Here is a 27,592-nt window from a genome sequence, read left to right as displayed (position 1 = left end):
TTCCAAAATTAGCAATTAGTCTAACATTTGTCTACATCCGTGGCTCGATCCAAATTGCTACAATCACATTTGATTTCTTCTCTGAGTACAGATCTGTTCTGGTAAATGTCACACTGTGACAGGCACAAAGCCTGGTCACCACAATCATACCCTGAGGGACCCCAGTACTGTCACTTCCTCTCAAGTGTGCGCACGTTGCAGCAGTTGATAGCAAACAGAAAGAGGTCCTGATTTTAGTGACTTTATGCCTTTTACGGAATATGCTATTTCTGTAAAGAACACATTTTCTAGACAAACCCCCCCCCCCCCAAAAAAATACAGATGTGTTCGCAATGTTTCACATTTGAATTATTATGAGGTCTATTGTACAATTAAATAGAAAAAAAATGAAACTGAGTTAAAATGTTACCAAAACAAGTTTCGGAAAAAAAAAAGAAGCTTTAAATTCATTGCTTGATTGATTTTAGTTTGTTTGCGGTCGGCTATACTTAGTGAGGCCTGGAAACAGGTCTGTGACAGCAAGTTTACATTAGCATCGCATAGCATGAGGAAGATTCCTTTTAACTTCCTTGACTCTAAAGAAAAATAATAGATCGAAATAGATTCAAATGCAGAGTGGATTAGATTCAAATGAAACGTTCATTACTAAATGACGTCATTATCATCTGGATTCTCCTTGAAATGCAATGCGATCATTGAGTGAATAGCTAAATCATCATCATCATCTTTACCATCATGGGGGGGGGGAAAAACATATTTACATGTTTATTGATAGATGAGAAAACAAAGCAAAAAAAACTAAACCAATTAAAACATACTTTTCTTATCAAAGTTAATAACCATCCATGAATAATCATAACAATGCAACCATCCATCCATTTCCTTCCGCTTGTCCGGGGTCACAAAGTAATTTTAATATGACTCGGTAGAGGGCAGTAGTACATCGCTGAAATATCAGTTCAGTCACACCAAAGAAGAAAAATCGAAGACGCGTGAGGGCTGCGACTCGCTCGCCAAACGTTACAGGTAAAAACAAAACAACAACACAAATCAAATCGAATCCTTTAATCGGTGCTTAGTAAGCGTGACGCGCAGTTAATGTACGGTGAGCTATCACACTCTTGAAAAGATTTCAGCCGTCAAGTTACTTTGCCTCCACTTTTAGCAACTGGAGAGGGAGTGCTAGCACGATAGCCAACAAGTAACGAGCTTCTCAACGCTGCTAGCAAAGAGCTAACAGCTGTATTTTAATCGGGCAGTTGTTGTTGTTTTTTTTGTTTTTTTTTAACCTTGTTAACACAATGCAAGCGTGACGTAGTTATAAAGTCAATCTTTTACTGTTACTGACCCTACCCGACGTTTATGAATGTTACACAATTATTAATCCCCCCCCTACTCTGTCAGCGTTAATCGGTCATAGCACGTTGCCTCGGACTTTGTTGTTCGTCAGCTAGCACTTGAATTGCTGTCAAACGTGTCAAACGTTCGAAATGGTGTAGTTTGTGTTGTTTTGTTGCTACTGTGTGACTGTCACTTTCACTCGCGAGTTAGACGCTAACTTGTTCGTCGTAGGCAAGCTGGGCTGCCAGCAGCGTGTCGGCGCGTCATCGGCCTGCGCTTGTTTGCCTCTCACTTCCCGTCACACCTGTTTGCTCAAGCGTGGCCCGCTTTGTAATAACGTACTTTTTTCTTTGTGGCACATGTCGGACTTCATGAGTCAGCGACCGGCGGGCTTGGGCGTGCGAATGTTTGTGAAAGTCCTACATCGATAGATGATATTCTTGAGTAATTTGGTGAGGGAAGATCAACTCTTTCACTTTCGCTACTCGTGTTCGATTGACCTTTTTGTAATCACAGGAAGGAGCAGCAACTCTAATGGATGTCACTAAAGGTGAATATAACTTATTAAACTAATCTGTATTGTACACCCTTGTTGTCTTAATACACAATTATTATTACAAAAACATTTGACCTCGTGAATCGCATGCATCTACAGTACATCATATACAGCCCCAATTCCAATGAAGTTGGGGCGTTGTGTTAAACATAAATAAAAACAGTCAAAGACAAGATATTTAATGTTCAAACTGATAAACTTGATTGTTTTTAGCAAATAATCATTCACTTAGGATTTTATGGCTGCAACACGTTCCCAAAAAGCTGGCAGAGGTGGCAAAAAAGACTGAGAAAGTTGAGGAGTGCTCATCAAACACCTGTTTGGAACATCCCACAGGTGAACAGGCTCATTGGGAACAGGTGGGTGCCGTGATTGGGTAGAAAAGGAGCTTCCCTGAATTGCTCAGTCAGTCACAAGCAAATATGGGGCGAGGTTCACCTCTTTGTGAACAAGTACGTGAGAAAATAGTCCCAACAGTTTAAAGACAATGTTCCTCAACGTACAATTGCAAGGAATTTAGGGATTTCATCAGCTACGGTCCATAATATCTTCAAAAGGTTCAGAGAATCTGGAGAAATCACTGCATGTAAGCGACAAGGCCGAAAACCGACATTGAATGCCCGTGACCTTCGATCCCTCGGGCGGGACTGCATCAAAAAGCGATGTGTAAAGGATATCACCGCATGGGCTCAGGAACACTTCAGAAAACCAATGTCAGTAAATACAGTTCGGCGCTACATCCGTAAGGGCAACTTGAAACTCTACTATGCAAAGCGAAAGCCATTTATCAACAACACCCACAAACGCCGCCGGCTTCTCTGGGCCCGAGCTCATCTAAGATGGACCGATGCGAAGTGGAAAAGTGTTCTGTGGGCCGACGAGTCCACATTTCAAATTGTTTTTGGACATTGTGGACGTCGTGTCCTCCGGGCCAAAGAGGAAAAGAACCATCCGGACTGTTATGGATTCAAAGTTCAAAAGTCAGCATCTGTGATGGTATGGGCCTGTGTTAGTGCCAACGGCATGGGTAACTTATACATCTGTGAAGGCACCCTTAATGCTGAAAGGTACATACAGGTTTTGGAGAAACATGCTGCCATCCAAGCAATGTCTTTTTCATGGACGTCCCTGCTTATTTCAGCAAGACAATGCCAAACCACATTGTGCACGTGTTATAACAGCGTGGCTTCGTCGTAAAAGAGTGCAGGGACTAGACTGGCCTGCCTGCAGTCCAGACCGGTCTCTCATTGAAAATGTGTGGCGCATTATAAAGTGTAAAATACGACAACGGAGACCCCGGACTGTTGACCAGCTGAAGCTGTACATCAAGCAATAATGGGAAAGAATTCCACCTACAAAGCTTCAACAATTAGTGTCCTCAGTTCCCAAAGGTTTATTGAATGTTGTTAAAAGAAAAGGTGATGTAACACAGTGGTAAACATGAGCCTGTCCCAGCTTTTTTGGAACGTGTTACAGCCATAAAATTCTAAGTTAATGATTATTTGCTAAAAACAAAGTTTATCACTTTGGACATTAAATATCTTGTCTTTGTAGTGTATTCAATCAAATATAGGTCCAACATGATTTGCAAATCATTGTGTTCTGTTTTTATTTATGTTTAACACAGTGTCCCAACTTCATTGGAATTGGGGTTGTAAATGCCTCCTAATGTACTGTGTTTAATTAAGCAGCTAAAGGGGAGCCGGGATTGCAGACTCCTGCCGGGCAGATGGACAAACCTGTGAACTATCATGCGTTGGAAAGGTTGGTTCAGTTGCATTGAAGGTTACATGAAAATGCATGAATTACATAAGACTTGTGGTGAGGTCATGGGTTCGTTCCCATACCCATGCTATACTATCAGTGTGGCTCAATGTCGTAAAGTAGTTTGACTGTACACCAAGAGCAACGCTGTATGTGCTGTTAGTAACTGGAAATGTTTTGGTGTTGTTGACGACGTATATTGAGCATATTGTTTGTTTTGAAGATTGAAGGATGACAAATTCACATCAGTGCCTCCTGAAAACTCATTTGCTATACCGTCTGCCATATAGTATGCTTCCCAAAGCGGTGAAGAGGCGAGTGCATGCCTTGAAAAGGCTTCAGGTGCAGTCTGCCCACATTGAAGCCAAATTTTACGAGGAGGTCCATGAACTGGAGAGGAAGTATGCTGACCTCTATCGACCATTATATGACAAGGTACTCTTCATGCTTCTGTGATGGCACACCTATTTGTAAGACATTTCATTGCAGATGTAAAGACACACTTAGTCTTGTGGGCACTATAAGGTTGCACTAGATGTGTCTCTGATCTGGCATGAAATCAGCTAGACCACATCCTTGGTGCTACATTTTACACTAGTACAATGAGTAGCCAACTGTTATTTGGTCAGTCAAGGCTATTTCCAGAGCTAGTGACAAGGACCCAGCCGTTCTCAGTTGCTCTATTTGATTGGCAGTTAAGTTTTGCCTGCACCTGTGCGTGCAGAACTTAGCCTGTCTAAGGCCCGGTACACACATAATCAGGTTTATCTTATCGAAATTGTGATTTCTGACAACACGATCATGTGAGTGCCAAAGCGTTTTTTTGTTTTTTTTTTTGCTCTCCCCTTTCTCTCCCCCCAGCGCTCCCGACTGACCCAGTGTGTGTGAAATTAGCCAAATTGTATTTTAATCTTAAATTTGTACATGTAGAGCGGTGTAAATAAGTTTTGCTGCATGAAGAATTATTGTTTTCTTATTGTACTCTTCAGAGTCTTCCAGATTGCTTAATTTATGTTCAAATAAAAACCTCTGTGGGGGATTCCCCCCCCCCAGACCCTTTGACTTTTTATTTATGTATTTATTTAATTTATGGTCACCTTTTCATGCCTTTGGTGTTTGCATGTCTGAGTCAATAATGGTCATTGTCGTGTGTGTTGTGTTTCACAGCGAAGAGATTTTATCACGGGTACAGTGGAACCCACAGATGCTGAATGTGAGTGGACCAGTGACAAAGATGAGGACGAGGAGCTAACTGTAAGTAGCGCTTTCTTTCTGTCAGTATAACTCTTGCTCCTGCTAGTATAACTCTTACTACTACTAAAGGAGACACTATCCATTTTTCACCACAAGTTTCCAGGTGTTTTAATAAATTAAGATCTCTGACACACTTCAGTCAAAATGTGAGGAAAACAAATGCTAGCATCTAGTGCATGTTTGGGATGGGCAAGCGCTGTTGATTTAGTTCGAACTTGTGTTTCTGAAGAACGTCTGCTATAAGTAGCAGTATGCCGATCCGATTTTCCGCTCCAGCACTTCTATACAGCAGAGCCCATGTGATCACAACAGGTTGCTAAGGTGCTAGCATAGTAGCAAGCAGAAAGAGTAAATGTCGTTTCTTGAAACTCCAGTTGAAGTTAACTGTAAAACTAAAAAGAATTTCACCTATTGAATGTTCAAATACATTACAGACCTCGTTTCTTCGTTTTTGTCCACAAAAATCACTAGTTCGACGCTAACACACGATGAATGAAAAACACTATTGACGAGCTAATGAAATTTAGCATCAAACTCTTATCTAAAAAGAATGAATATTGGTGCACAAATGCTGTATAAAGACATACAAACAGGCAATATAAAAATACTCTCCGGCATATATTTAAATTCTGTTTAAAAAAAAAAAAGAGTCGTTATAACCTTCGATCGTGACTTTGTTACTGCAAGTGTGCATCTCATTGCCTGTATGTATCACACTGCCCCTCAGAGACCCAAGACGTGCACATCAGGAACAACGATTGGAAATCAAACTAAACCCCAGTTGCATCAAGATGTTCAAGTGTATTGCCTCACCTTTGGAGAAAGCAAATGATGGTTCCCACCATATACTGACCAGTTTAAAAAAAAAAATAAACTGAATTGAACTTGAATTATTTTTCATTTTAAAAGTATAATTTGTATTTGAGATTGTTCATGGTTTTCCAATCAATTTTTTAATTTAATCTATTCAAATGTAGAATATGCTAATGTTTAAGTTAAGCAGTGGTTATGTTGCAATATAAATAGTTTCCATTGGTTAATAAGGAGTAATATGTGCCTTTTCCGACATTCAATACTACAAAATAAGTAAAGCACGTATGGTTATTGCTGACATCGGATCGGACCGATATTGGACAAAATTCAAGGCTGCAATATCGGAAGTGAAAAAGTTGGAACTGGACATCCCTAATAAGAAGTTGAGCTACTGTACATTTACATAAACATCTGTTCTGGCATCTCCTCCAAGCAGCAATATTCTGATCAATAAAACAATTATCGTAATTTCTCGTGTATAATGCACAGTGATTTCCCCAAAAATCTTCAAAAGTCAATAGTGTGTATTAAACATGGGTATAGTAAAAGTTAAATTCCTTTGAAGTGAAATGTGGTATATGAGATGTTTTGCACAATGCGTCAATTAGTTTTAAATCTTGTGATTTATCAGTTTACATATTTAGGTTCACATTTCAAATGTTATAAATCATCTAGTCCTATATTGTAAGTATTGAGGCTATGATGCACTCTTGTTTAGTTTCAACACTGTAGTATTGCGGAGGTATTTTCCACCTCCCACGTGACCATTGGCACGACAGCCGACTTGCACAACGTATTGAAAGCTAGAGAGGTCATCGGCCCATAACCTGCATATGCTGAATTAACATTTACAATATTACATCTATTCATGGTGTTAGGGGACTAACCGACATAAAAAAAAAGCATTTTAACAACTATATAACGGCGCTAGGCATGCTGGGTAATCTTCTGATAGCGAGCTGCCATGTTTTTTTTGATGTCATTGTTGCCGTTATCATGGCAGCTTGCTGTCAGAGGATGTCCCAGCATGCCTAGCCCCCTTGTGTCGTTGTTAAAATGCTGTTTCAAGTCATATATATATATATATATATATATATATATATATATATGAGAAAAACAAATAAGGAGGGGATCAGCACTAACATGTATTGGATCTAAATGTATCAATGGATAAAAGTCATGAATGGACATTATACATAGGAAGGAGGGTTTTCCCTATTTTCGGAGTAAAATTACTCGCACACATTATACATGAGAAATTACAGTACTTAAGTCAGGGATTTTAGTAATTGTGAAAAATTCATAGGGTCGTATGCAGGGTAACAGTCTCTTGGTTCTTTATTAAAGTTAAGTAAAATAAAAAGTCCTTGAAACATAGCCTCTCTCTTATACAGCAGGGTCACCAACCTTTTTCAAACTGAGAGCTACTTCTTTGGTACTGAGTAATGCGAGGGCTACCAGTTTGACACAGATTTCTGAAATAGATTTGCTCAGATTTTTGACTTAATATTTCTGTCCTCTTGCTACAGGAGCAGGTAAAGAAAAAATTAGCTCTCGACCCTGCCAAGAAGGAAGATGCTGCACCAGTGGAAGACCCAAATGGCATCCCGGACTTCTGGCTCACCATATTCAGGAACGCAGACATGCTCACTGACATGATACAAGTATATTTAACTATTTACTTAGCTGCCAGAATCCTCGCACCACATTTTTTAACTTTTGTCTAAACTGTTTGTCTTCTGCTAGGAACACGACGAGCCCATCCTCAAGCACCTGAAAGATATTCAAGTCAAGTTTTCTGAACCAGGACAGCCCATGGTCAGTATTGATGTGTTCAGTGAAAACACCGTTATTAAATGTTATAGCAAATGTTCTAATTTTCTTTTGGTCTTTCAGAGTTTTACACTAGAGTTCCACTTTGAGCCCAACAGCTACTTTGCCAATGCAGTCCTCACTAAAGTCTACAAAATGAAGTGTGAGCCTGATGCTTCAGAGCCTTTCTCATTCGAGGGCCCAGAGATCATCGACTGTGGCGGGTGAGACTTGAGTGCGCTTGGGAGGCTCCTTACATTGTCCTTTGGGCTTCAGAATTATTATTATAAATGTTTTTTTTTTTTTTGCCTTTCCCCGTGTGACATATGTTTATTTTTTCATGTCAATGGGAACAGTGCCTTGGATTTAATTTTTATTTTTTTCATGTCCGACCCAGGCATCTTTGATATGTGGCTATAAATCGGATATGTAACTGATACGAGTGCAGTATGAACACACTGTTTGCACTTTTCTGGCCTATATGTCATCAAAAGGTGACAAACCTCACAGTTGTTCAACAAAACAGACACGTGACGAAAGCAACAGTAGCAGAAAACAGTCAGTGGCGAAAAGATGCTTTAAGAAAATGTTTGCTCCGGTTGTGCAAAGTCCTTGAAATTGTGGGTGGTGATGCTGTTGCTTGGGTGGGTATTTGGGTGGGGCGGCGGTCCTCCCGAGCGTTCATGCCCTTCCAAGGTCTCGCTAGCAATACCCATGTGGGTATTGAAGTCCCTCAGCAGAACAAGGAAGTCCCCAGCAGCAGTGCTCTCCAGCAACACTTCCAAGGACCTCCCAAGAGGGTTGCTACTCTAAGCTGCTATTTGGTGCATTGGCAATAACAAGAGTCAGGACATGGGGGGGCCCCCCCAGGAAATATTTTTTTAGAAGCTTATAAAAGGACTGTAATTTTGATCTTGTCAAAAAAGTGGATCTACATGGGGGTCTTTTAGTTGTGCTTTGTCTGGTCCCTCACCGTAGATTCTGTTTGCCCTGGGTGACACTACCAGGGGCATAAAGCCCCCGACAAATTAACTCCTAGGATCATTGGGTCACGCAAACACCCCCACCAAGATAAGGTTACGGCTCAAGGAGTGTGCAGACCTGACCATTGTAAAATACACTCGCGGTAGTTAACATTGTTGAATTAATGAATGTTCAACAGTCAATGAAAACTGAAATGTTACTGTATTTGAGGTATGTCTTGAATTACCCTGTTGTGGTAGTCATACAGATGTTGGCAGACAAATATGCATATATATATATATATTTTTTTTTACTTTAATGGTGCATAGAGCATATTCTACAGGCACACGAAACAATTGGAGGATGACCTGTGGGGTACAATGTGGTAATGTTGCTGTCTACGATAACTAATATAATGCTATGAATAAATGACCTTGTTCTTGCCGCCTGCAGCTGCGTGATAGATTGGCACAAGGGAAAGGATGTGACTGTGAAAACGATCAAGAAGAAGCAGAAGCACAAAGGTCGTGGCACTGTCCGTACAGTCACCAAACAGGTTACCAACCTGTCCTTTTTCAACTTCTTCAACCCCGTCAAAGGTGAGTGCAGAGCAGGTGCGTAGCCACATTCACCACTTGTTTCTATATTACTTAAAGCAAAGCAATACAGTATTTATCAATTCTTAATGGCCGAGTTTGGTAGCTTGAGCAAGCTGTCTGCATGCTTTGAGCAGACAAACTCTAATGGGAGGAGCTAACATTTTACATGTCCACATTTGCTCACAAGCAACTCAGTGCTCGAAGTTAAACTCAACACCAGAGGTCGCCACATTATTACCTTATTTAAAGTGGGCTGTGTTGTAGGTCCCAGACAAACTAGTGCAACTTCCCCCCCCCCCCATTTAATTCTTACAATGTATTTAAGCAGCAACACAAGTCAGTGTGTGTACATTCTGTGTATAGTCAAAACATTGGATACAGCCAAAAAATAAACTTTCCTGTAGGCCATGCCTAAATGTTATGATGAATTGATATGAAGAACAAACCTTTATTTTACGGTTGAATTGTAAAAAGAAAAATGCAGTAGAAAATGCAGGTGTGCTGGAGCCTATCCCAGCTGACTTTGATGAGAGGCATGGTACACCCTGAACTGGTCGCCAGCCAATCGCAGGGCATATATGAACAAACATTCACATTCACACCTATGGACAATTTAGTCGTTAACCTACCACAGATATTTTTGGAATGTGGGAGGAAAAAAGCCACACAGGGATGGGGAAAACATGCAAATTCCTGTGTGTGTGTGTGTGTGTATATATATATATATATATATATTTTTTTTTTTATTCCTCCACAGGTTCACCAGATGATGAAATGGTGAGTTGAGATCATAATTGTCTGGCATCCATCGTACTGTTAACTGTACTATTTTAACTTCTTTTTGTGTGTGTGCCTCGAGGACGAGGACTCTGACCTAGCTTTTGACTTTGAGATTGGTCATTTGTTCCGTGAGAGAATAATTCCCCGAGCAGTGCTGTATTTCACTGGAGAGGCAATGGAAGATGATGAGAGCGTGAGTCTAAAGATGTGATTCTTGCTGGAATTAACATGAGCTGATGACTGATTTCAGTTTTTTTTAATACAGTTTGATGAGGAACTCGAAGAAGGCGATGAGGTTTGTCAATTTTCTTGTTAACTCATTGGCCACATTCACTGCACAATCCGGCAATGAAAGAGCTGTATCCATATTCAGCTTTATAAAAAAAAAAAAGTTTGGACAATTTGACACTTTCAGTTTAGTTAACATTTTCATTATAGTTGTCTAGGGCTGCCAAGATTAGTCGACTCGTCACGATTACATGGATGATCAAAATTGTCACAATTTAAATCGTTTTGCAAATGAGCTACCTTAGGCTAGCGTCAATGTCTTGTGCCCTGGCCCCAGGAATGCAGTTTAGTGGCTGGAGTCACCTATGACTAACATACAGTAACCGGTAGACTGAGGAGGAATGGGACTAGCTAAAGGAGAGAACCTGTTATGCGCCTGAGGAAGCTCGCCACGATTAGCTAGTTGCTTGGGGCTAATTCATCTTGATTTCAATATCAATCCAAAAAAAAGTTGTTTCTGTAATCACCCAGCCCTAGTTTGTATTAATTATTGGAAAAATAATGTGATAACAATACTGAGACCTGTTTGTCTAGATTAAAGGTCTTAAAGTTATTCAAACATATTTTATTGGACTTCCCTAAACCTGCAGATATCCTGGCTTGACTTCATCGTAACTTTTTGTTTATGTATATCAGGAGCAAGATGATGAGGGTGATGACGATGACGACGACGATGACGACGATGACGACGACGAGGGAGACTTTGACCCGAAGGTCTGTATGAATCCATACATTATATGATCACTTCTTATTTTCTTTTGTCAGTACAAGGAGTCCTGGGTTTACGACAAAGTTCTGTGCCAAAAGCGGCGATGTAACCCGGATTTGTATTGGTCTATCACTAACCTAAGCTTTCTAGATCATATTCTAAAACATCCATCCATTTTCTGCACTGCTTATCCTCACGAGGGAGCCTATCCCAGCTAACTGCAGGCAGTCAACAAAAGTAAAACAGTCAGATGAAAGTCGGTAAAGTACAGCTGTAACTTAGAACATAAAAGATAAAGTATAAATGGAATCAACTTGATTCTCATGAACGTATGCACACGTTTTTTTCTGAATGAATGACTGAACAAGGACCATCTTTTTGTTTTGAGTGTGCATTTCTGAAATGCTTTAGTTTAATTTGAATCCCGTTAAAAATAAAATTGTGTTTTGCCTGATCCTTGGTTTTCTTGAAAGAATTGTACACATTTTCCAAATTCTACCTGGGTGGGTAACCAAATATGATTATAACTGCAATGTTCTCATTTACCAAGTCAAAATAGGGCTGCATTTCAGAATAAGAGCTAAATGAAACAAAGATCTGTTCAAATAAAGTGCTTAACTTCAGAAAAATCAAAGTTTGAGTTTCCCCTTTTCTGTGTGGGATCTTGGCACATTGAAATCTCAAACAATTTTACATATTTTAATTTAACAAATCTTGGTATTTAACTTTTAGAGGTTATGTTTGTTCAAAACATTAGTTTTTCTTCATATTTGGGGTTCCACATAATGCACTTTTAATAAATTCCCACGTCAAAATGACAACAAAAATGACTTGCCGTTTCATTTTAAGCGGCATTTGTTCCAGATGTTATTTTCTGGTCTTTCTACTCAACTTCCACGCTGAGTCTTTCTCGCTCCCCTGCTACGTTTCATCGTCTGTGTGGTCTGTGCGCAGTTAGTGATTACTGCCTGAGATGGAGATTTGATGAACGGAAGGCTGGCTGAACTCGTTTGTGATTGGTCGGCACGGTTCATCGCTACCGTAAAGCCTATAAATTGTAATGCTTATCGCATAAAATGAAAGCACCCCACATGTCTTGAATCATCAACTTGCTTTTCTGGGCTATGCTGTGGGTCCATGTGGGACTGCTTCTGGGTCCGGACTCTGGACCTCGGGAGTGAGTGACCTCTGCTAGAGCAGAAATTGACAGAACACCAGCATGTTGACATACAAACATTAGTGCTAGCATTAGCCTAAGCTAATGCGGCCAGCAAAGCGGTCTTGTGCCGTTTGATTGGTCAACTAGTATCAAACGTCACTATTCGGTTACATTGGATTGGAGCAAACGGTGCCCAATGCAGTAATCGTAGTCTAAACAGAGATCACGCACGAAATAATTGATGAGCAATAACTTGGAAACAAAACTAGCAAGCAGCAACAGGGCTCAAAGTTGACAGATTTCCGATTGCCTGTGTCGAGTCACATGCAAGCTAGTGAAACATACTAGCATCGGGAAAGCATATGGAAAAACATTGTTTTATGTAGCAATCTCACTATTCACGATATCATGAAATTAAAAGTGCCTTAATCTCATCGTCGCCCTATCTCGGCATAAAATAATGAGCCATTGTGCTTAAAATGTTTTGTACGAAGCCAAGTAGTGAGGCTCCGAGAGCTCTTCACTTCATTTGAGTGTAAACCCACCCGGTTGGACGCATAACCCATGTGACCATGTGTGTACGTCTAAAGAAATGCAATGGTTGGATGACTGGCCCACGCACGTCTCCGCAGCGTTTGCGTGGGAGCTTGTTAGCGCTAAAACTTTCTACGGCGTTCTACGCCTGTCAGAGCGGCCCAGATAGGGGCGCCTTGTTCTTCACGCCGGTCTCTGTCCCAGTAAAGGCAGACCCACAGGCCGGGATGCCGTCGACCTCCTCTTCACGAAGCCAGCGCCTTGGCTCGTGGCGGCCCCTACCCGGAAGCCCCATGAGTCGTATCTTCGCGTTTCACCGCTGGAATCATTGAAGCATATTGTAGCAGTATCACTCTTTAGTGGTGTTCTACTGAGTGGAAAGTCGTGGGTGAGTGAACATCACACAGAGAGGGAATAACGATTCTAACCCACGTTAAAACATATAGCTCTGCGATCACATTCCATTCGTCCCAGAAATGAAATAACAAAATAGGTCCACTCGATATCGCTGCAAAAATAAATCCTCTTGCATACTTTCATCTCTTCACGTAATGTCTACAAAATAAAAACGTATGACAGAGGCTGCACAGTAAATCCTGATTGTTACTTGGCTGTTTCTAATCCTGCGTTGCCTAAAGAGTGTTCCTGCCTTCCTGACTTGACTTGAAGTTTTGGACTCAAGCAAATCACTATTAGTAGGCAGTAATATTTGTTAGCAGCAGTTTCTAATGTTATAACTTCTGTTGAATTTGTGAATAGAATTTCTCAATTGACAGTTTTGTGAATAGCATTATTGCTGCAGCAGAGTTTTGGAGCTACTGTACAGGAATGTGGACAACCGACGTGCACGGCAATATATGTGGGGAAACGCACAAACTACTATAGCCTATTAAGACTTGGTGAGCAAGACCGAGGTCTGGAGATCTGGAGATCTGGAGACTGACTCGGCCACTCCAGGACCTTGAAATGCTTCTTACGAAGCCACTCCTTCCTTGCCCGGCGGTGCGTTTGGGATCCTTGTCATGCTAAAAGACCCAGCCACGTTTGATCTTCAATGCCCTTGCCGATGAAAGGAGGTTTTCGCTCAAAATCTCACGATACACGGGCCCATTCATTCTTTCCTTTACACGGAGCAGTCGTCCTGGTCCCTTTTCAGAAAAACCAAGCATCCAGTCAGATTACACTCTAGGTCAGTGTTTCCTAACCCCTTTACATTCAAAAAGTCACACACCACCAAGCAAATGACAGTGTTTATATACAATTATGTACTTTGTCTTAAGTCAGGGCCTATGTGTTCCAATTCCAATGAAGTTGGGACGTCGTTAAACATAAATAAAAACAGAGTACAATGATTCGCAAATCATGTTCAACCTATATTTAATTGAATACTCTACAAAGACAAGATATTTAATGTTCATCATCTACGGTCCATAATATCACCAGAAGGTTCAGAGAAAATAGTCAAATAGTTTAAAACAATGTTCGTCAATGTACAATTGCAAGGAATTTAGGAATAATATCATCAAAAGGTTCAGAGAATCTGGAGAAATCACTGCATGTCAGCGACGAGGCCGAAAACCAACATTGAATGCCCGTGACCTTCGATCCCTCGGGCGGCACTGCATCAAAAACTGACAATGTGTAAAGGATATCACCGCATGGGCTCAGGAACACTTCAGAAAACTAATGTCAGTAAATACAGTTTGGCGCTACATCCGTAAGGGCAACTTGAAACACTACTATGCTCTATTAAAGTTCAAAAGCCAGCATCTGTGATGGTATGCGGCTGTGTTGGTGCGAATGGCATGGGTACTTAAACATCTGTGAAGGCACCATTAATGCTGAAAGGTACATACAGGTTTTGGAGAAACATATGCTGCCATCCAAGCAACGTCTTTGTCATGGACGCCCGTGCTTATTTCAGCAAGACAATGCCAAACCACATTCTGCACGTGTTACAACAGCGTGGCTTCGTCGTAAAAGAGTGCGGGTACGAGACTGGCCTGCCTGCAGTCCAGACCGGTCTCCCATTGAAAATGTGTGGCGCATTATGACGCGTAAAATACGACAACGGAGACCCCGGACTGTTGAACAGCTGAAGCTGTACATTAAGCAAGAATGGGAAAGAATTCCATCTACAAAGCTTCAACAGTTGGTGTCCTCCGTTCCAAAAACCAAATTATTGAATGTTGTTCAAAGAAAAGGTGATGTAACACAGCGGTAAACATGACCCTGTCCCAGCTTTTTTGGAATGTGTTGTAACCATAAAATTCTAAGTTAATGATTATTTGCTAAAAACAAATCAAGTTTATCAATTTGAACATTAAATATGGGTTGAACATGATTTGCAAATCGTATTCTGTTTTTATTTAACACAAGGTCCCAACTTCATTGGAATTGGGGGTGTACTTTTGAAACCAGTTAAGTGAAATTGGTCAATATTCTGTGTGGCACCTGATCTCTCGCACACACTGGTTGGGAATCGCTGCCCTGTTGTTCTACGCATCCATCTTCTTACTTCCGCACACCATGCGATGCAGCCGACCCCAATTTAGAATGGACCGTTGCAAAAAAAATGACCTGATTTGATCTATGGTTGCCCTGAACGGCGTGTGTGTGTGTGTGTGTGTGTGTGTGTGTGTGTGTATTTAGGCTTTTGAGACTGCACACAGTATATTGTACCTTATCTTTGATTAAACCATGAAAAGAGTGTTGACAGTTTAGAAGCAGATTGTTACAGAGGACGTGCGCCAGAATAAAGAGAAGACGGGGGGTACATTGAAAAGCTCATTCCCTCGAAGGTACCTGGCGCGGCACGTACATCACTTGCACACATTTTGCACACCGTCCAACTGTGAAACATGGAGGCTCTGTTATGTTCCGGGGGTGTTTTGAGGCTGAGCAGGGTCCAATAAAATCAAGACTGCCAGGGTGTTTGTCAGCAGAAATCTGCTGCACTGTGTCAGAACGCTCGGCCTGAGTCACAGGTCATGGGTCTTGCAAGAGGATAATGACCCCAAAAAAAACAATGGCTAAGAGTAAAAGATGGGAAAAGATGAGTCCTGATCGAAATCCTATTGAACATTTGCGGAAAGAGCTGAAACGTGGTCTTGGGAAAGCACCCGTCAAACCTGAGACAACTGGAGCAGTTTGCTCACCAAGAGTGGGCCAAAATACCCCCCGGGGTGCAGTAGTCGCATTCAAAGTCATACAACTCAAAAGGTTGTGCAACCAAGTATTCGATTAAGGGGGCCGTCATTTCTGTTCGAATGTCGAACGTTGTCCTCGTGTGTCGCGACAGCCTGCTTGATTTCTGAAAGTGTCAAAACGTGTGCATGACATTGTCTCTCCTCCCACCGCAGGCCTAATCAATCATGCATTTCTAGGTAAGGGAAAACTAACAATGCCCCCCACCCCCCGCACACACACACACACACTATGTTCTCGGTCCATTTTAAACTGCCTTTAAGATTCTGTCCCTTTTCGCTTGCTTCTTTTGCTTACGTTTCTCTGTAATCAATGGGAGGTGTTTTGGGGATTCTCAACTCACATCTTGGGTGTCCCCCTCTCGGGGTTCCTGCGCAATTCTGGAAAAGTATGGAATTTCATTTCATACATTTCCAGGTGGAGAAAAGTATGGGAAACGGAAACTTGTATGGACAAATATTGTGTACAAGACTATTGTCGTTTGTAAAACAAAACAAGAGCACACAGTATTATGCCACGGTCTTGGGGAATACTCCCGATTGGCTCAAGATTCCATCAGCGTAGATTATTAGCCGATGATGTGTACCCTTCAAACGTCGCAAGTAGTAACGGCACCCTTAGCCGTTCAATTACGCAGGCAAACATAGCAAGCTGACCGTCGGATTTTCTGATAAGTAAACTTCAAGTCCTCTGAAGATAGAAATGAGTGAAGTTAAGAGCGTCATTTCTGATTCAATCATTTTCATGATTTGGTGCTTACAACACCTTTGACTGAGATGTTGCTGAGGAATTGAGGGAAAAGTTACGGGACACGAGTGGCACAAAGCGTTCACGCTGCTTTAAATAGGAGGGTAAAGGATCAAATCAAATAGGCGATGAAAACGCCTCCTGGCACAAACTGCCAAATCTGTACTAAACCCTTCTGTTGTTTTGAATTAATTGGTTGTTACAGTATAAGTGGGTTAATTGAGGTGTACGATTTTCTAAGGAATTAATGGATTTAACGGAGGCAAGCATCCTCCGCTGCGTGTCAGCATTTGAATTGTGTCCTGAAAATTCTTCAAATTAGTGTCTGGGGAAAAGTGTGGAATTTTGAAATCTCAAATGTGTAGGAACCCTGCACTCTTTTTTTTTTTTTTTTTTTTTTTTTTTGGCTCTGTTTGCACTAACCCCCAGCAAACCAGGTTTAAGCTAGACCCATTCTCTGTCCCTTTAGCTGAACGCCTGCCTCCCCCCCCTCTTCTTGACAGTGTAATGTTTGTGTCACACAGAAAGTGGTACCCGCCCAGCCTGCTGAATGCAAGCAGCAGTAACCACGGTGACCACTGGACACAGATCAGCAAGTGGTCCTCTTGCAGCCCCCATCGTCCTTCTGCCTCTCTTCTCTGAACGGTCATCTGAACGCAATAGGATACAAACCAAACTTTTTGCTATGTGCATGACTACCCCCCCCCCCCCCCCCCCCCCCCTTAACACACGTTGTCCTCCTTTGTTTGGCCTCTTGTCACCCTCCAAACGGGGAAGTGTCCTCGCCCTTGCCATCTTTTAGTAAGATGGAGTTTAGTGGATTACTGCCAGAAATCTCAGCACGTCATAAGAAAAATAGAACAAACTTGAGTTGTCATGGATCTGTTACTCAGGGTTTATTTTTATTTTTTTATTTTTTTTGAGGGGGGGGGGGGGTTAAATCAACATAATTTCAGAAGTTGTCTGATGAACTAAGTTGACTTTTGCCTGGGCTTTGGGGGCTTCCCCCCGCCCCCCCCCTTTTGTTACAATGCATAACTAATTTAGTTTTGTTTTCGTACTCGTGCTTGTCGTTGAATTATTTATTGTGGTGTGTTGCAGCGGTATGCATTTCAGCAACCCACAGTGTGGAGGCTCACCTCGTGAAAGAAACGACAAACTGCCATGTCCTGATTTGAAACCTCAAACCGTTGTGGGGTAGTTGATTTAAACAAGCATTTAAACATAACGTGAGCACTTGAATGAACGAACTTCTTCACTTCTTGACCTTCCCGTTATGTGACCGCATTTCGGTGTTTTCTGCTCCAAATTGAATGTTCTCTCTCTGAATTGTTTGCCCACTTACACATTGTAATCAACATTTAAAGTTGCGCAAATATATTTTGTTATTGTATATGGGTTTGTTATTGAAAATTTTGTTGAAAACATGTTGCCAATGTATTTTGTACTACCATTTAGATTGAATTTGTTTGGTGTGGATTCCAGCGTTGGCAGGTCATCAGAAGCAGTAAACCAATCGGCCGCTTCTCTCGCTTGCATCCGAGCAAGTGCTTGTCATCCTCAAATGTGTCACACGGCGTCCTGTGCTTACAAATGGCCTTAACGTAGCTTGGCTTACTCTCTTCAATTTGTACAGAGTTAAGATATTCTATTAAAGTTGTGCACAGTTGAAAAGTGTGTTGTTTCTGTTGGGTGTCCGGAGCTCACTGATTTAGCTGTTGTCTTCAAACTAAAGTGAACTCAGCTAGGTGCTGGAGGTTTCCATTTTACATTAGACTGCAGGAAACATTTTCTACTTAGGAGACTGGAGGACTAGTAGTTCACGGTACTCGCAAAAAGCTTTCGGGTGAAATTTTAGGATGAACCTAAAAGCATACAAGTGTCTTGAGAAATATTTGTCGGTCCGCGTATCAAACACCGATTTGCCGTTCATCTTGTTCGAGAACAAAGTTGTGCAAAATGTACCGAAACATTGAGAGAGATCAAATTGACGTGAAGGTTATAGTGCAGGCCATCCTGAAATTTCACCAGAGAGCTGAATATTGTTGCAGTGTAGTTAACATTTCACTCTTTCGACTGCAGAGGCTTCCTAATTCTTATTTTGCATAACACGGACATTGCATTAAAAGTGAGGCCATTTGAAAATTCAGCCATTGGGCATTTTTCTCTGCCAAGCAAGCATCAAAGGGAGCTTGAGCCCCTGAAAAGTGGTTTTTGTTTCTTTTTCTTCCTTTAATAAATGAATGTTTCTGTCTCTTATATACATGTACATTCCTGCTTCGGCACAGCTTTCCTGTCCAATGTGAATTTCAAAAAGAAAACCTGTAGACTCCATCTTAAAAGTGTGTTGGATAGTAATTTGTCAATAGAGACAGCTCTCCTTCAAATGTGAAAGGTACACTGAATAGAAGTTCATGTCAAAAGGAGAGAATTCTAATTATATCTTAACAATAATATAATTATTCAAATTCTAAGTAATAATGAGAGCAATAAAATCATAATTTTGATCATGTTTCATTATGTTTTCTGTTGCATAGATTACGAAGCACAAAAGTAATAACAATTTCAATCCTGTCTGCAGCCCAATGCCAAAAGAAGAACCTGTCCAGAAAAGGAGGGAGGAGGAATGTCAGCAAACAGCGAAGAGTAGCAAATCCCTCAATGCATGGCGAGAATAAAATGCCAGCATTATTTATTACACGAGCAGAAAGCAACAAGGGAGGGACGAGAGACGTTGGGAGTGATTTTCAGGGAAATGTACAAAATGAGCAGGAGAGGGATGTAGATTGCACCGAACCTAACGTTTACAGCTATACATTGGCCTAATTGCCGTTTCGAGCGAGAAAGGTTTGTTTGCTGATTGATGAGAGAGTCTTTTTTTTCATTTTTGTGTGAAGATTGGGTTCAATTGAAAGTACCATTTATTTAAACAAGGCCAATAAATGATTTATATCTTGTGCAATAAAAATCAACATTTCAATGCTATATTTGAAAAGTCTTACTTCACCATGTACAGTACAACTCCTTGGTGCAGTCACTTATTCTAAATATTGACGCTAGACAAGTAGCATACAAGTCACACACATGGTGTCTCAGCTTCTTTTGTTCTTGCTTACTCACGTGATAAACTCGTCAACAATTATGAGTGCAAGGGTATCGAAATAGGTATATCAGCGATACCCTATTTTTGATAGATAAAAGAAGTGCCCTTTTTTTCTCAATTGAGCCGCTGCCCCCCAAAACGTCTGTGCACGTCCCTGCTGCCGAGTACCTTTTTTCCCCTGATTCCTTCAGATCAAACTTAGCGGAGCATGCCTGTATGGCCCTCGCTTTGCACTGGGGATACATTCGTCTTTGTAATACGATGAATAAGATTCAGGGGTAACCCCTGATTAATAAAGTACCCCAAAACCATGACTTAATAAGTCTATTCATCCAAAGCGTGAGTTCTTGTCATCAGGGGGCGACTGACCATTTGTACATGTCACTCAAACGTCAACAAGCAGAACATGATGACATAAGGAAGAGTGGACCATGGTCTTCCTCACTCACAGCAAAGCAGGCTTCACCCTTGAAGAATTTGCCACGCTGCCAAGCATCACGCAAGAGAAGCAGAATGTCAGGAATCTTGTCCCGGAGATAGAGAAGAGTGTGTCCACTCTTCTAAGAGACCTTTGTAATGCATCACGGGAGATACGGCCGAGTGGTCTGAGCTTTCTGGAGGTGTAGAAGGAGGCGGGCCGGGCCGGGCCGGGCCGGGCTTGTGTCCTATATAGCAACCCAAATGTTTGACTTTCTTATCCTATCACCTTGTGCAGAATCACTTCTCAGCTGTGTGCGTTCACACTTGAGGCGAGTCGAGGTGACTGTGAGAAAGCAGGCCTGGCTCAGATCGAGATGACAGCCAAGTCCAAACTCCAGAACCTCCGTCAAAACACCTTTTAATCCTGTATTTTATCATTTCATTTTGTATAGTTTAGGGTCTGTTTTTATCATCCACAGCAAATTGAAATTTCTCCTTGTGATTTGGCGTTAAGGAGCAGAACAATGTGCTATTGATGCTGTGTGCGGGGGTTTAATAATTCCTCATTCAAACAAAGAATCTCATTCTATCCGAAGACTCTTCTGTTCCGTTTTCCTCTTGATCAGATGGAAATTAAACATAATGATGTTTATGGTTTTCAGTAACAGACGACATACGACATGGGTGCTCTACTGTAAAAATAATAATAAACATTTTTAAAAAACTCTCTTTCAGAGAGTGTATCCATCAGTCTAGGAAAGGACGTGAATTGGATGATGAAATGTATTCTTTTTTAATGGCAGTAAGGGAGCCGCTTCAGTACTTCTACTTTTATTACTTACTGAAGTACCGAACACCTGTACTCTTGTTGACATCTGTGCAAATTCGTCCTCACAGGGCAACGAGGTTAGCTCTCGATGGCATCGGCATGTTTCCGTCCTCTGATTGCTTGCTTCCAGGAAAAAAGCCAACTGACTTTCATAACACGTCTGCAGCAATCCGCACATAACTACAAATCAGTGGTGAGTATGATGGGTGTCTTTTATGATTTTGTCATATTATTTGATATATATATATATATATGTCTGTCCTGGTTAACACGCCTCTGCAACAGGCGTAGTTCAAGTATCTCGGGGTCTTGTTCACGAGTGAGGGAAGAATGGAACGGGAGATCGACAGGCGGATCGGTGCGGCGTCTGCAGTGATGCGAACTTTGTATCCATCCGTTGTGGTAAAGAAGGAGCTGAGCCGAAAGGCGAAGCTCTCGATTTGCCGGTCGATCTACGTTCCTACCCTCACCTATGGTCACGAGCTGCGGGTCGTGACCCAAAGAACAAGATCCCGGATACGAGCGGCCGAAATGAGTTTCCTCCGCAGGGTGTCCGGGCTCTCCCTTAGAGATAGGGTGAGAAGCTCGGTCATCCGGGAGGATCTCAGAGTAGAGCCGCCGCTCCTCCACATCGAGAGGAGCCAGATGAGGTGGCCGGGGCATCTGATTCGGATGCCTCCCGGACGGCTCCCCGGTGAGGTGTTCCGGGCACGTCCCGCCGGGAGGAGACCCCGGGGACGACCCGGGACACGCCGGAGAGACTACGTCCTTCGGCTGGCCCGGGAACGCCTCGGGATCCCCCCGGCAGAGCTGGAGGAAGTGGCTGGGGAGAGGGAAGTCTGGGCGTCCCCGCTAAAGCTACTGCCCCCGCGACCCGACCTCGGATAAGCGCTAGAAGATGGATTTGATATAAAATCTGCATTCGGAACTGCTCCAGATGATACGTGGCCCAGTATCATGCTGTCGTATCCTGTGTTGCACAACTTTATCTGCTCCAATGAAAGCAAGTACTTGTATTGCTAGTGCAATAATGGACAGCTTGTTAAGCACAATACTAACAATATGATATTAATTAGTGATGCGGCGAAATGAAGTTATTGACCAAAACTGAGGAACCTAAGGCCGAAAGATATGATCGATGAATCAATCAGACTTTATTTGTAAGAGCTTTTAATACAAAAAAAATGCAACACAAAGCATTTACATTAATTCAAATACAAAAATTAAAACCTGCCAATTATTAATGATAAAACTATGCCAATCTTTTGTAAAATCGTATTTATTGCTGTGACTGCAGAGCTGCCAACCTATAGAAATTCACTTCCAGAACAATTTGTCTGAATTTCCATATTTATAAAATGACTGTATGTCAAGAACATTACCGCCTAACTTTATTTGTGTATTACAGAATAGATAATAAAAGCCATCTTCTCGTCGTCGTCGTCCAACACAAGTGGACACAAGGGCACTCTCTTCATCTCTACCAGCTGCAGTTGCAGCCTCTGTTGTGCTCTTGGCTCTAAGGTGCATTTGGCAGCACTTCTATACTGCGTGTCTGTGAACACAGAGTATGCGAACAAGAAGGCTTGTGTGGCCTCGGAAGTGATGCGAGCCAAATCGGGTTCCAGAGATGGAGGCTCGCTTATGCAGATGACCTCGCGTTGCTCTCCACAAGTCAACGAGCGCGACGAAGAGCTCATCGCCTCTCAGTTGTGATCGCGTTGCTGCTGACGCCGACACGCGGATCAAACGTCTACACAGACACGACAATCGCAGGTAGTATTGGATGTGGATAAGTGTGTACCGCATCTGGCATGAAAAAAAGAGACCTCAGCGGACCAGACGTGCTGATGATAATCCTCTCAGTCTGAGTTTGTGAAAAGCCAACATGCGGCCAGTCAATATAAATGCATTTGTCCTACCTATGCGAAGAATATGGCAATCCCCAATGTACAGTTAAATTCAGAAGTATGGAATATGCAACGGAATACCAAAATACATTTGCATTTGAGAATTACAACCATTTACAGCCTCCATTTAATGGGGCTCAATAGTATTTGGACAAAGTGAAATATTCCCCCCGTAGTTGGAACACACCCTCCGCCCCCCCCTTCTTAAATTTGGATTTTTTTTTTTTTTTTAATTGTAACAATAATTTTCACGACTCGGATGAAAATCCTTTGCAGACAAAGGATTTGAAGTTCAGAGTTTTTTCTTCACTTGCTGTTGCTACTTTGTGAGGGTTGCTGCCTTCCCTTTGGTCTTCTGTAAGTGAAAATCATGCTCAATTGGGTTAAGGTCAGGTCATTGACTTGGCCATGAAATCATATTCCAGGTATTTTCCTTCGAAAAGTTGCTGAAGTGGATCCTTTCCCAGAAAGAAAAATCTGTAGGAATGTAAATACAGATGGTTTAAACTTGGTACAAACTACCAGCAACTTTCAAAAACATGAAGCTGGTTTAAGTTTATACTTTGTCATAACATCTTAAATCGACTCAACAACTTGCATCAGAACAAAAGGAATATAACATATTTTACATGATGAAAATCTGGGCCCGTTCATTTGAACACAAGGCTTTCATCGGTTGTATGAATGGCAACAGGTGGACGGATACACAGGATAATTGTAACTTCGGCCATTATGTGATGTAATGCGCACCCATGTATAATACGCACCCCCAAAGTTGACTCAAAATTCTGGAAACCTATGTATAATGCATTTTTACAATGCATGATTTTGCTTCTATCCATATGATCAAAACATGAAGTATTATCTGTATTTTGTTAGTTTTTTCCCCAAAAATTATTATATTATATTATTATATATATTATATGATATTATATTAGTAATACTTTATTTTTATTTACTTGCTCTTATTTTGAAAGTTCACAGCCCTACTTTAATTTGGTAAATGAGAAAACACACAGTTGTGCTCCTATGTTTGATTACCCAAGCAGGATTTATAAGATGGGTACAAATCTTTAAAGAAAACATGAAGGGCCAGGCAAAACACACTTCATTTTATTTTCATGGGATTCAAATTAGGCGGCACGGTGGCCGACTGGTTAGAGCGTCAGCCTCACAGTTCTGAGGACCCGGGTTCAATCCCCGGCCCCGCCTGTGTGGAGTTTGCATGTTCTCCCCGTGCCTGCGTGGGTTTTCTCCGGGTACTCCGGTTTCCTCCCACATCCCAAAAACATGCATGAATTGGAGACTCTAAATTGCCCGTAGGCATGACTGTGATTGTGAATGGTTGTTTGTTCCTATGTGCCCTGCGATTGGCTGGCAACCAGTTCAGGGTGTACCCCGCCTCCTGCCCGATGACAGCTGGGATAGGCTCCAGCACGCCCGCGACCCTAGTGAGGAGAAGCGGCTCAGAAAATGGATGGATGGATGGATGGGATTCAAATTAAACGGTCAAGCATTTCAGAAAAGCTTTATCATTAAGCAAAACATAACCATAAAGAAAATAATGATGGTTGTTGTTCAGTCATCAGTCATATTAAAAAAAATATATATAAAATAAAAAAAAATTATATATATATATATATATATATATATATATATATATATTTGACAAATTCTGCCAGGGTATGTAAACTTATGAGCACAACTGTTCATATATGCAGTCATGCGCACCCCTGTCATATTATTGGAGTGAAAGTGGAGACAACACCTTTCTCATAACGTCTAGGTGGTGGTGGCATTTTGGAATGAAAGTGTACAGCTTTTTCATAACCTCTAGATGGTGGCATACATTTATAAAATAGGAAAGTTTTTTTTTCCATTTTCCCCTATACCTATGTATAATGCGCACTATTGATTTTTGACAATTTCTTTGGGGGGGAAATGCGCATTATACAGGAGAAATTACAGTAATTGTTCTGGCTGTCACTATATAGGTGCATTATTTGTAATAAATCAAAATTATTTCCTACCAATTAAGGGAATACAGTACATGCCTGTGGCACACCAAATCAGGGCACACTAATGTGAGTTCGGGAATCACTGCGATAGTTAAATCAAAAAGTGTAGAACTACTTTTGGTCCACCCTGTATTTCTAGTCTTTTACACCATACCCATATTATTTGTTGCCTTGGCTGTAGGTCGCGCACAAGGGCTAAACCTTTCAAGTGCAAAAATCCCACCCATGGCCCTGCTTCCGCCGCGGATTACCTTCAGTAATATGAAAATAGTCCACGTTGATCACATGATCTCCTATGAAGCTTTGCAGACACTTCATTGTATGGCAGGCGGGGAGACAGCAGACCTGCATAGCTGCCATTCTTTCACAAAGTCACTGGAACAAGACTGAGGTAGTAGATCTCATCACAGTAGCTCTCACCGGGAACTCTTCACGGTCTTCACTGTGCACATGGAGGAAGTGTCACGCCTGCTTAATTACAGATAGGCACGTGACAATTAATGCAAATAATATGGCCTGACATCCACGACATACTTTCCAGCGTCTAATGGCATTCTGGCGCTGCACATGTTGTCCGCAACAGTCGACCTAAGTAGGATCACATGCAGAGAGATTAAAGTACAATACTGCGCTGTGTCAGAAGGAAATTCTGCACATTTTACTCCACCGCATGTATGCGACAGCTATCATTTACATTTTTTCAGCCGGATCTTACGTTTACAAAAATGCATGACCAATATGATGTGCAAAACAGAATGTGGAACTTCACTGCTCACGTAACCGACTGGTGCAGAATGCATGACAGAATTTGTTTTTTTTTTAGTAATTTTCCTCTGGCAACACTATGTTTGACACTCATCAGCCATTTGTTCTTTTTCCCACGCTGCTGAATGCCACACGCACACACACACACACACACTGGGCTTATCAGAACAATGCTCCAAATAGCTCCCACAGCCTCATCACGAGGGCATGTCACTAAAGAGCAAAGGCACAATTACGACTTTACAACTGGTTTCTAAGAGTGTGCGTGTGCGCGCGTGTGTCTGTCACAGTGCAGCTGTTACCTGCGGGCTGTGCTGTGCATGTCAGCAGGCCGTCACAGCAAGCTCATCCGCACTGCTCCCTATTGTTAAAGCAGCTATGTATAGCTCGGGAGGCTTTCACCGGATATTACGACGGATGTAAACACACGGCCTAGCACTGATTTAGCAGCATCAATGTGTAGAAATTCAAAAGAACGTGACTAAATGTATTGCGGCCAAGCCAGTATGTGCTTTATGTTTACCTTTAAATAACTTCAGTAAGATGGCTTTTCATCAAAAGCGTAGCATCCCCGCATAACCTGCTTTAATGATCTATATTCTATAATATTGGTGGACCTGCCTCGCATGGTGTGTTAGTGTCACTACTAACAACACTGGGGAGGGGGAAAAAAGTTTTTTTAAATGTATTTAATTCGAACATGTACATTGGTTGCACATGAATAAAATGTGTTAAGCTAACAGGAAAATAATGTCCGTTTATCACATTTTAATCATGTGCAACAGAGAATGAAGTACTTTTTTTTGGGGGGGGGGGGGGGGGGGGGGTGATGGAACTTCGAAAGGTGAATGCCCCTGATGTGATGAAAAACATACGTGTAAAGTTCCAACTCATCAGGATTGAATATATGTACGCATTTGGTTTTTCCTTGAGTTTTCAAGACTCACATCCAAAGTAGCAAGACTGCAGTGTTATTACAGAGGATATAAAAAGTCTACGCACCTCTGTTCAAATGCCAGGTTTTTTGGTGACCTATAATCTGCACAAGTCAATTGGAAACCACCACCTCGCCTATTTCCTACATGTGTTTGGGAGATTTTATTATGGTACAGTGAAACCAAGGTCGAACTTGTTGGCACGAACACAGCGCCACTAATCCCCAAAAGAACGCCATACCTGCACTCAAGCGTGGTGGTGGCAGCATCACGCTTAGGGGCAGTTTTTCTTCAGATGCCTTTAGGGCCTGAGACAAGGTGGAGGGCAGGGGTGGAGCTACGTGGTGGCCAGCGGTGGCCGCAGCCGCTCCAGACAGAAAGTCTGCCACCCAGCCGGTGTCCTCAGTATTCCACCGCCACCCCGTGGAAAAAAATTCTGGCTGTGCCCCTGGTGACAAAAAGACATGAGGAAAAATGTCAAGCTTCTGCGAGAAAGCATGTGCCCTGCGATTGGCTGGCGACCAGTTCAGGGTGTAAACCCTGAACTGGTCGCCCGAAGAGAGCTGCCATAGGCTCCAGCTGGCCCGCGACCCTTGTGAGGATAAAGCGGTACAGAAAATGGATGGATGCTAGAAAGCAACTAAATGGTTTATTTATTTGGGCTTAATCAGACGCACTTTGAGTTTGAATGTGAACGGTGAATTCTGTGCCAGTCGCGAGGGTATGTACACTTGTGTATCTCAGTTGTTTATTTGGAAATTCAATGAAGTTGTACAGTCTGCGAGACATTCATGGTGGAAAAAGCTTTGCAATTAAATCTTGGTCTCATGTTTTGACATCACCTGACATTTGAACAGGGGTACGTGACTTTTTATACATGCGTCATCGCCCATGATGAAGTAAGTTAAGTTGTTCTATTCTTTTTGCATTTTGCAGTAGGTGCCTTCTTTTTTTCACGTGTATGTTACGTTGGAGTGGTATATTCTGTTTTTGTTTTACTATTCACTTATTATTACTTGTATGACTCATCAAACATTTGAAAGAGCTGCTTAAATCATTGCCTGTAGAATGTAACTAAGTTTTAAT

General features: G+C 41.8%; 2 protein-coding genes across 13 annotated transcripts in view; one reads left to right on the top strand and one right to left on the bottom strand.

Moving 5' to 3' along the window:
- The first annotated feature begins 913 nt into the window (after positions 1-913).
- nap1l4a (nucleosome assembly protein 1-like 4a) lies at positions 914-19,511 on the top strand. 8 transcript variants are annotated; one of them, XM_061772527.1, is made up of 15 exons: positions 1,053-1,793; positions 1,858-1,891; positions 3,586-3,661; positions 3,952-4,096; positions 4,829-4,915; positions 7,258-7,392; positions 7,475-7,546; positions 7,625-7,764; positions 8,957-9,117; positions 9,860-9,879; positions 9,962-10,075; positions 10,148-10,177; positions 10,807-10,884; positions 15,935-15,958; positions 17,051-18,200. In XM_061772527.1, exons 1-14 carry the CDS (start codon positions 1,773-1,775, stop codon positions 15,938-15,940), a joined length of 1,119 nt encoding a protein of 372 aa, XP_061628511.1. In that variant the 5' UTR covers positions 1,053-1,772; the 3' UTR covers positions 15,941-15,958; positions 17,051-18,200. The 8 variants fall into 8 exon arrangements, with proteins under 8 accessions (XP_061628510.1, XP_061628508.1, XP_061628505.1 ...); XM_061772526.1 differs by lacking the exons at positions 1,053-1,793; positions 15,935-15,958; positions 17,051-18,200 and adding exons at positions 914-1,026; positions 19,108-19,511 and having other exon boundaries at positions 3,589-3,661; XM_061772524.1 differs by lacking the exons at positions 1,053-1,793; positions 15,935-15,958; positions 17,051-18,200 and adding exons at positions 922-1,026; positions 19,108-19,511.
- A 2,520-nt stretch (positions 19,512-22,031) lies between these two features.
- Positions 22,032-27,592, bottom strand: part of osbpl5 (oxysterol binding protein-like 5) — a 69,545-nt gene continuing 63,984 nt past the window's right edge. Inside the window, exons 24-28 of one of the 5 annotated variants that reach the window (XR_009788423.1) lie at positions 26,748-26,954; positions 26,574-26,649; positions 25,341-25,394; positions 25,058-25,248; positions 22,032-23,265 (exon numbers count right to left, since the gene is read on the bottom strand). The gene's annotated coding sequence lies outside the window, so the exon portion shown is untranslated. Of the gene's footprint in view, positions 23,266-25,057; positions 25,249-25,340; positions 26,955-27,592 lie in introns of all 5 variants that reach the window. The other 4 variants (XR_009788421.1, XR_009788422.1, XR_009788420.1 and 1 more) reach the window with 4 other exon arrangements.

The sequence above is a fragment of the Phyllopteryx taeniolatus genome, chromosome 5 (genome assembly GCF_024500385.1).
Source record: "Phyllopteryx taeniolatus isolate TA_2022b chromosome 5, UOR_Ptae_1.2, whole genome shotgun sequence".
NCBI classification, from domain to species: Eukaryota; Metazoa; Chordata; class Actinopteri; order Syngnathiformes; family Syngnathidae; genus Phyllopteryx; species Phyllopteryx taeniolatus.
Note: the sequence above shows the minus strand (reverse complement) of the source record. Positions and strands in the feature narration are given on the sequence as shown.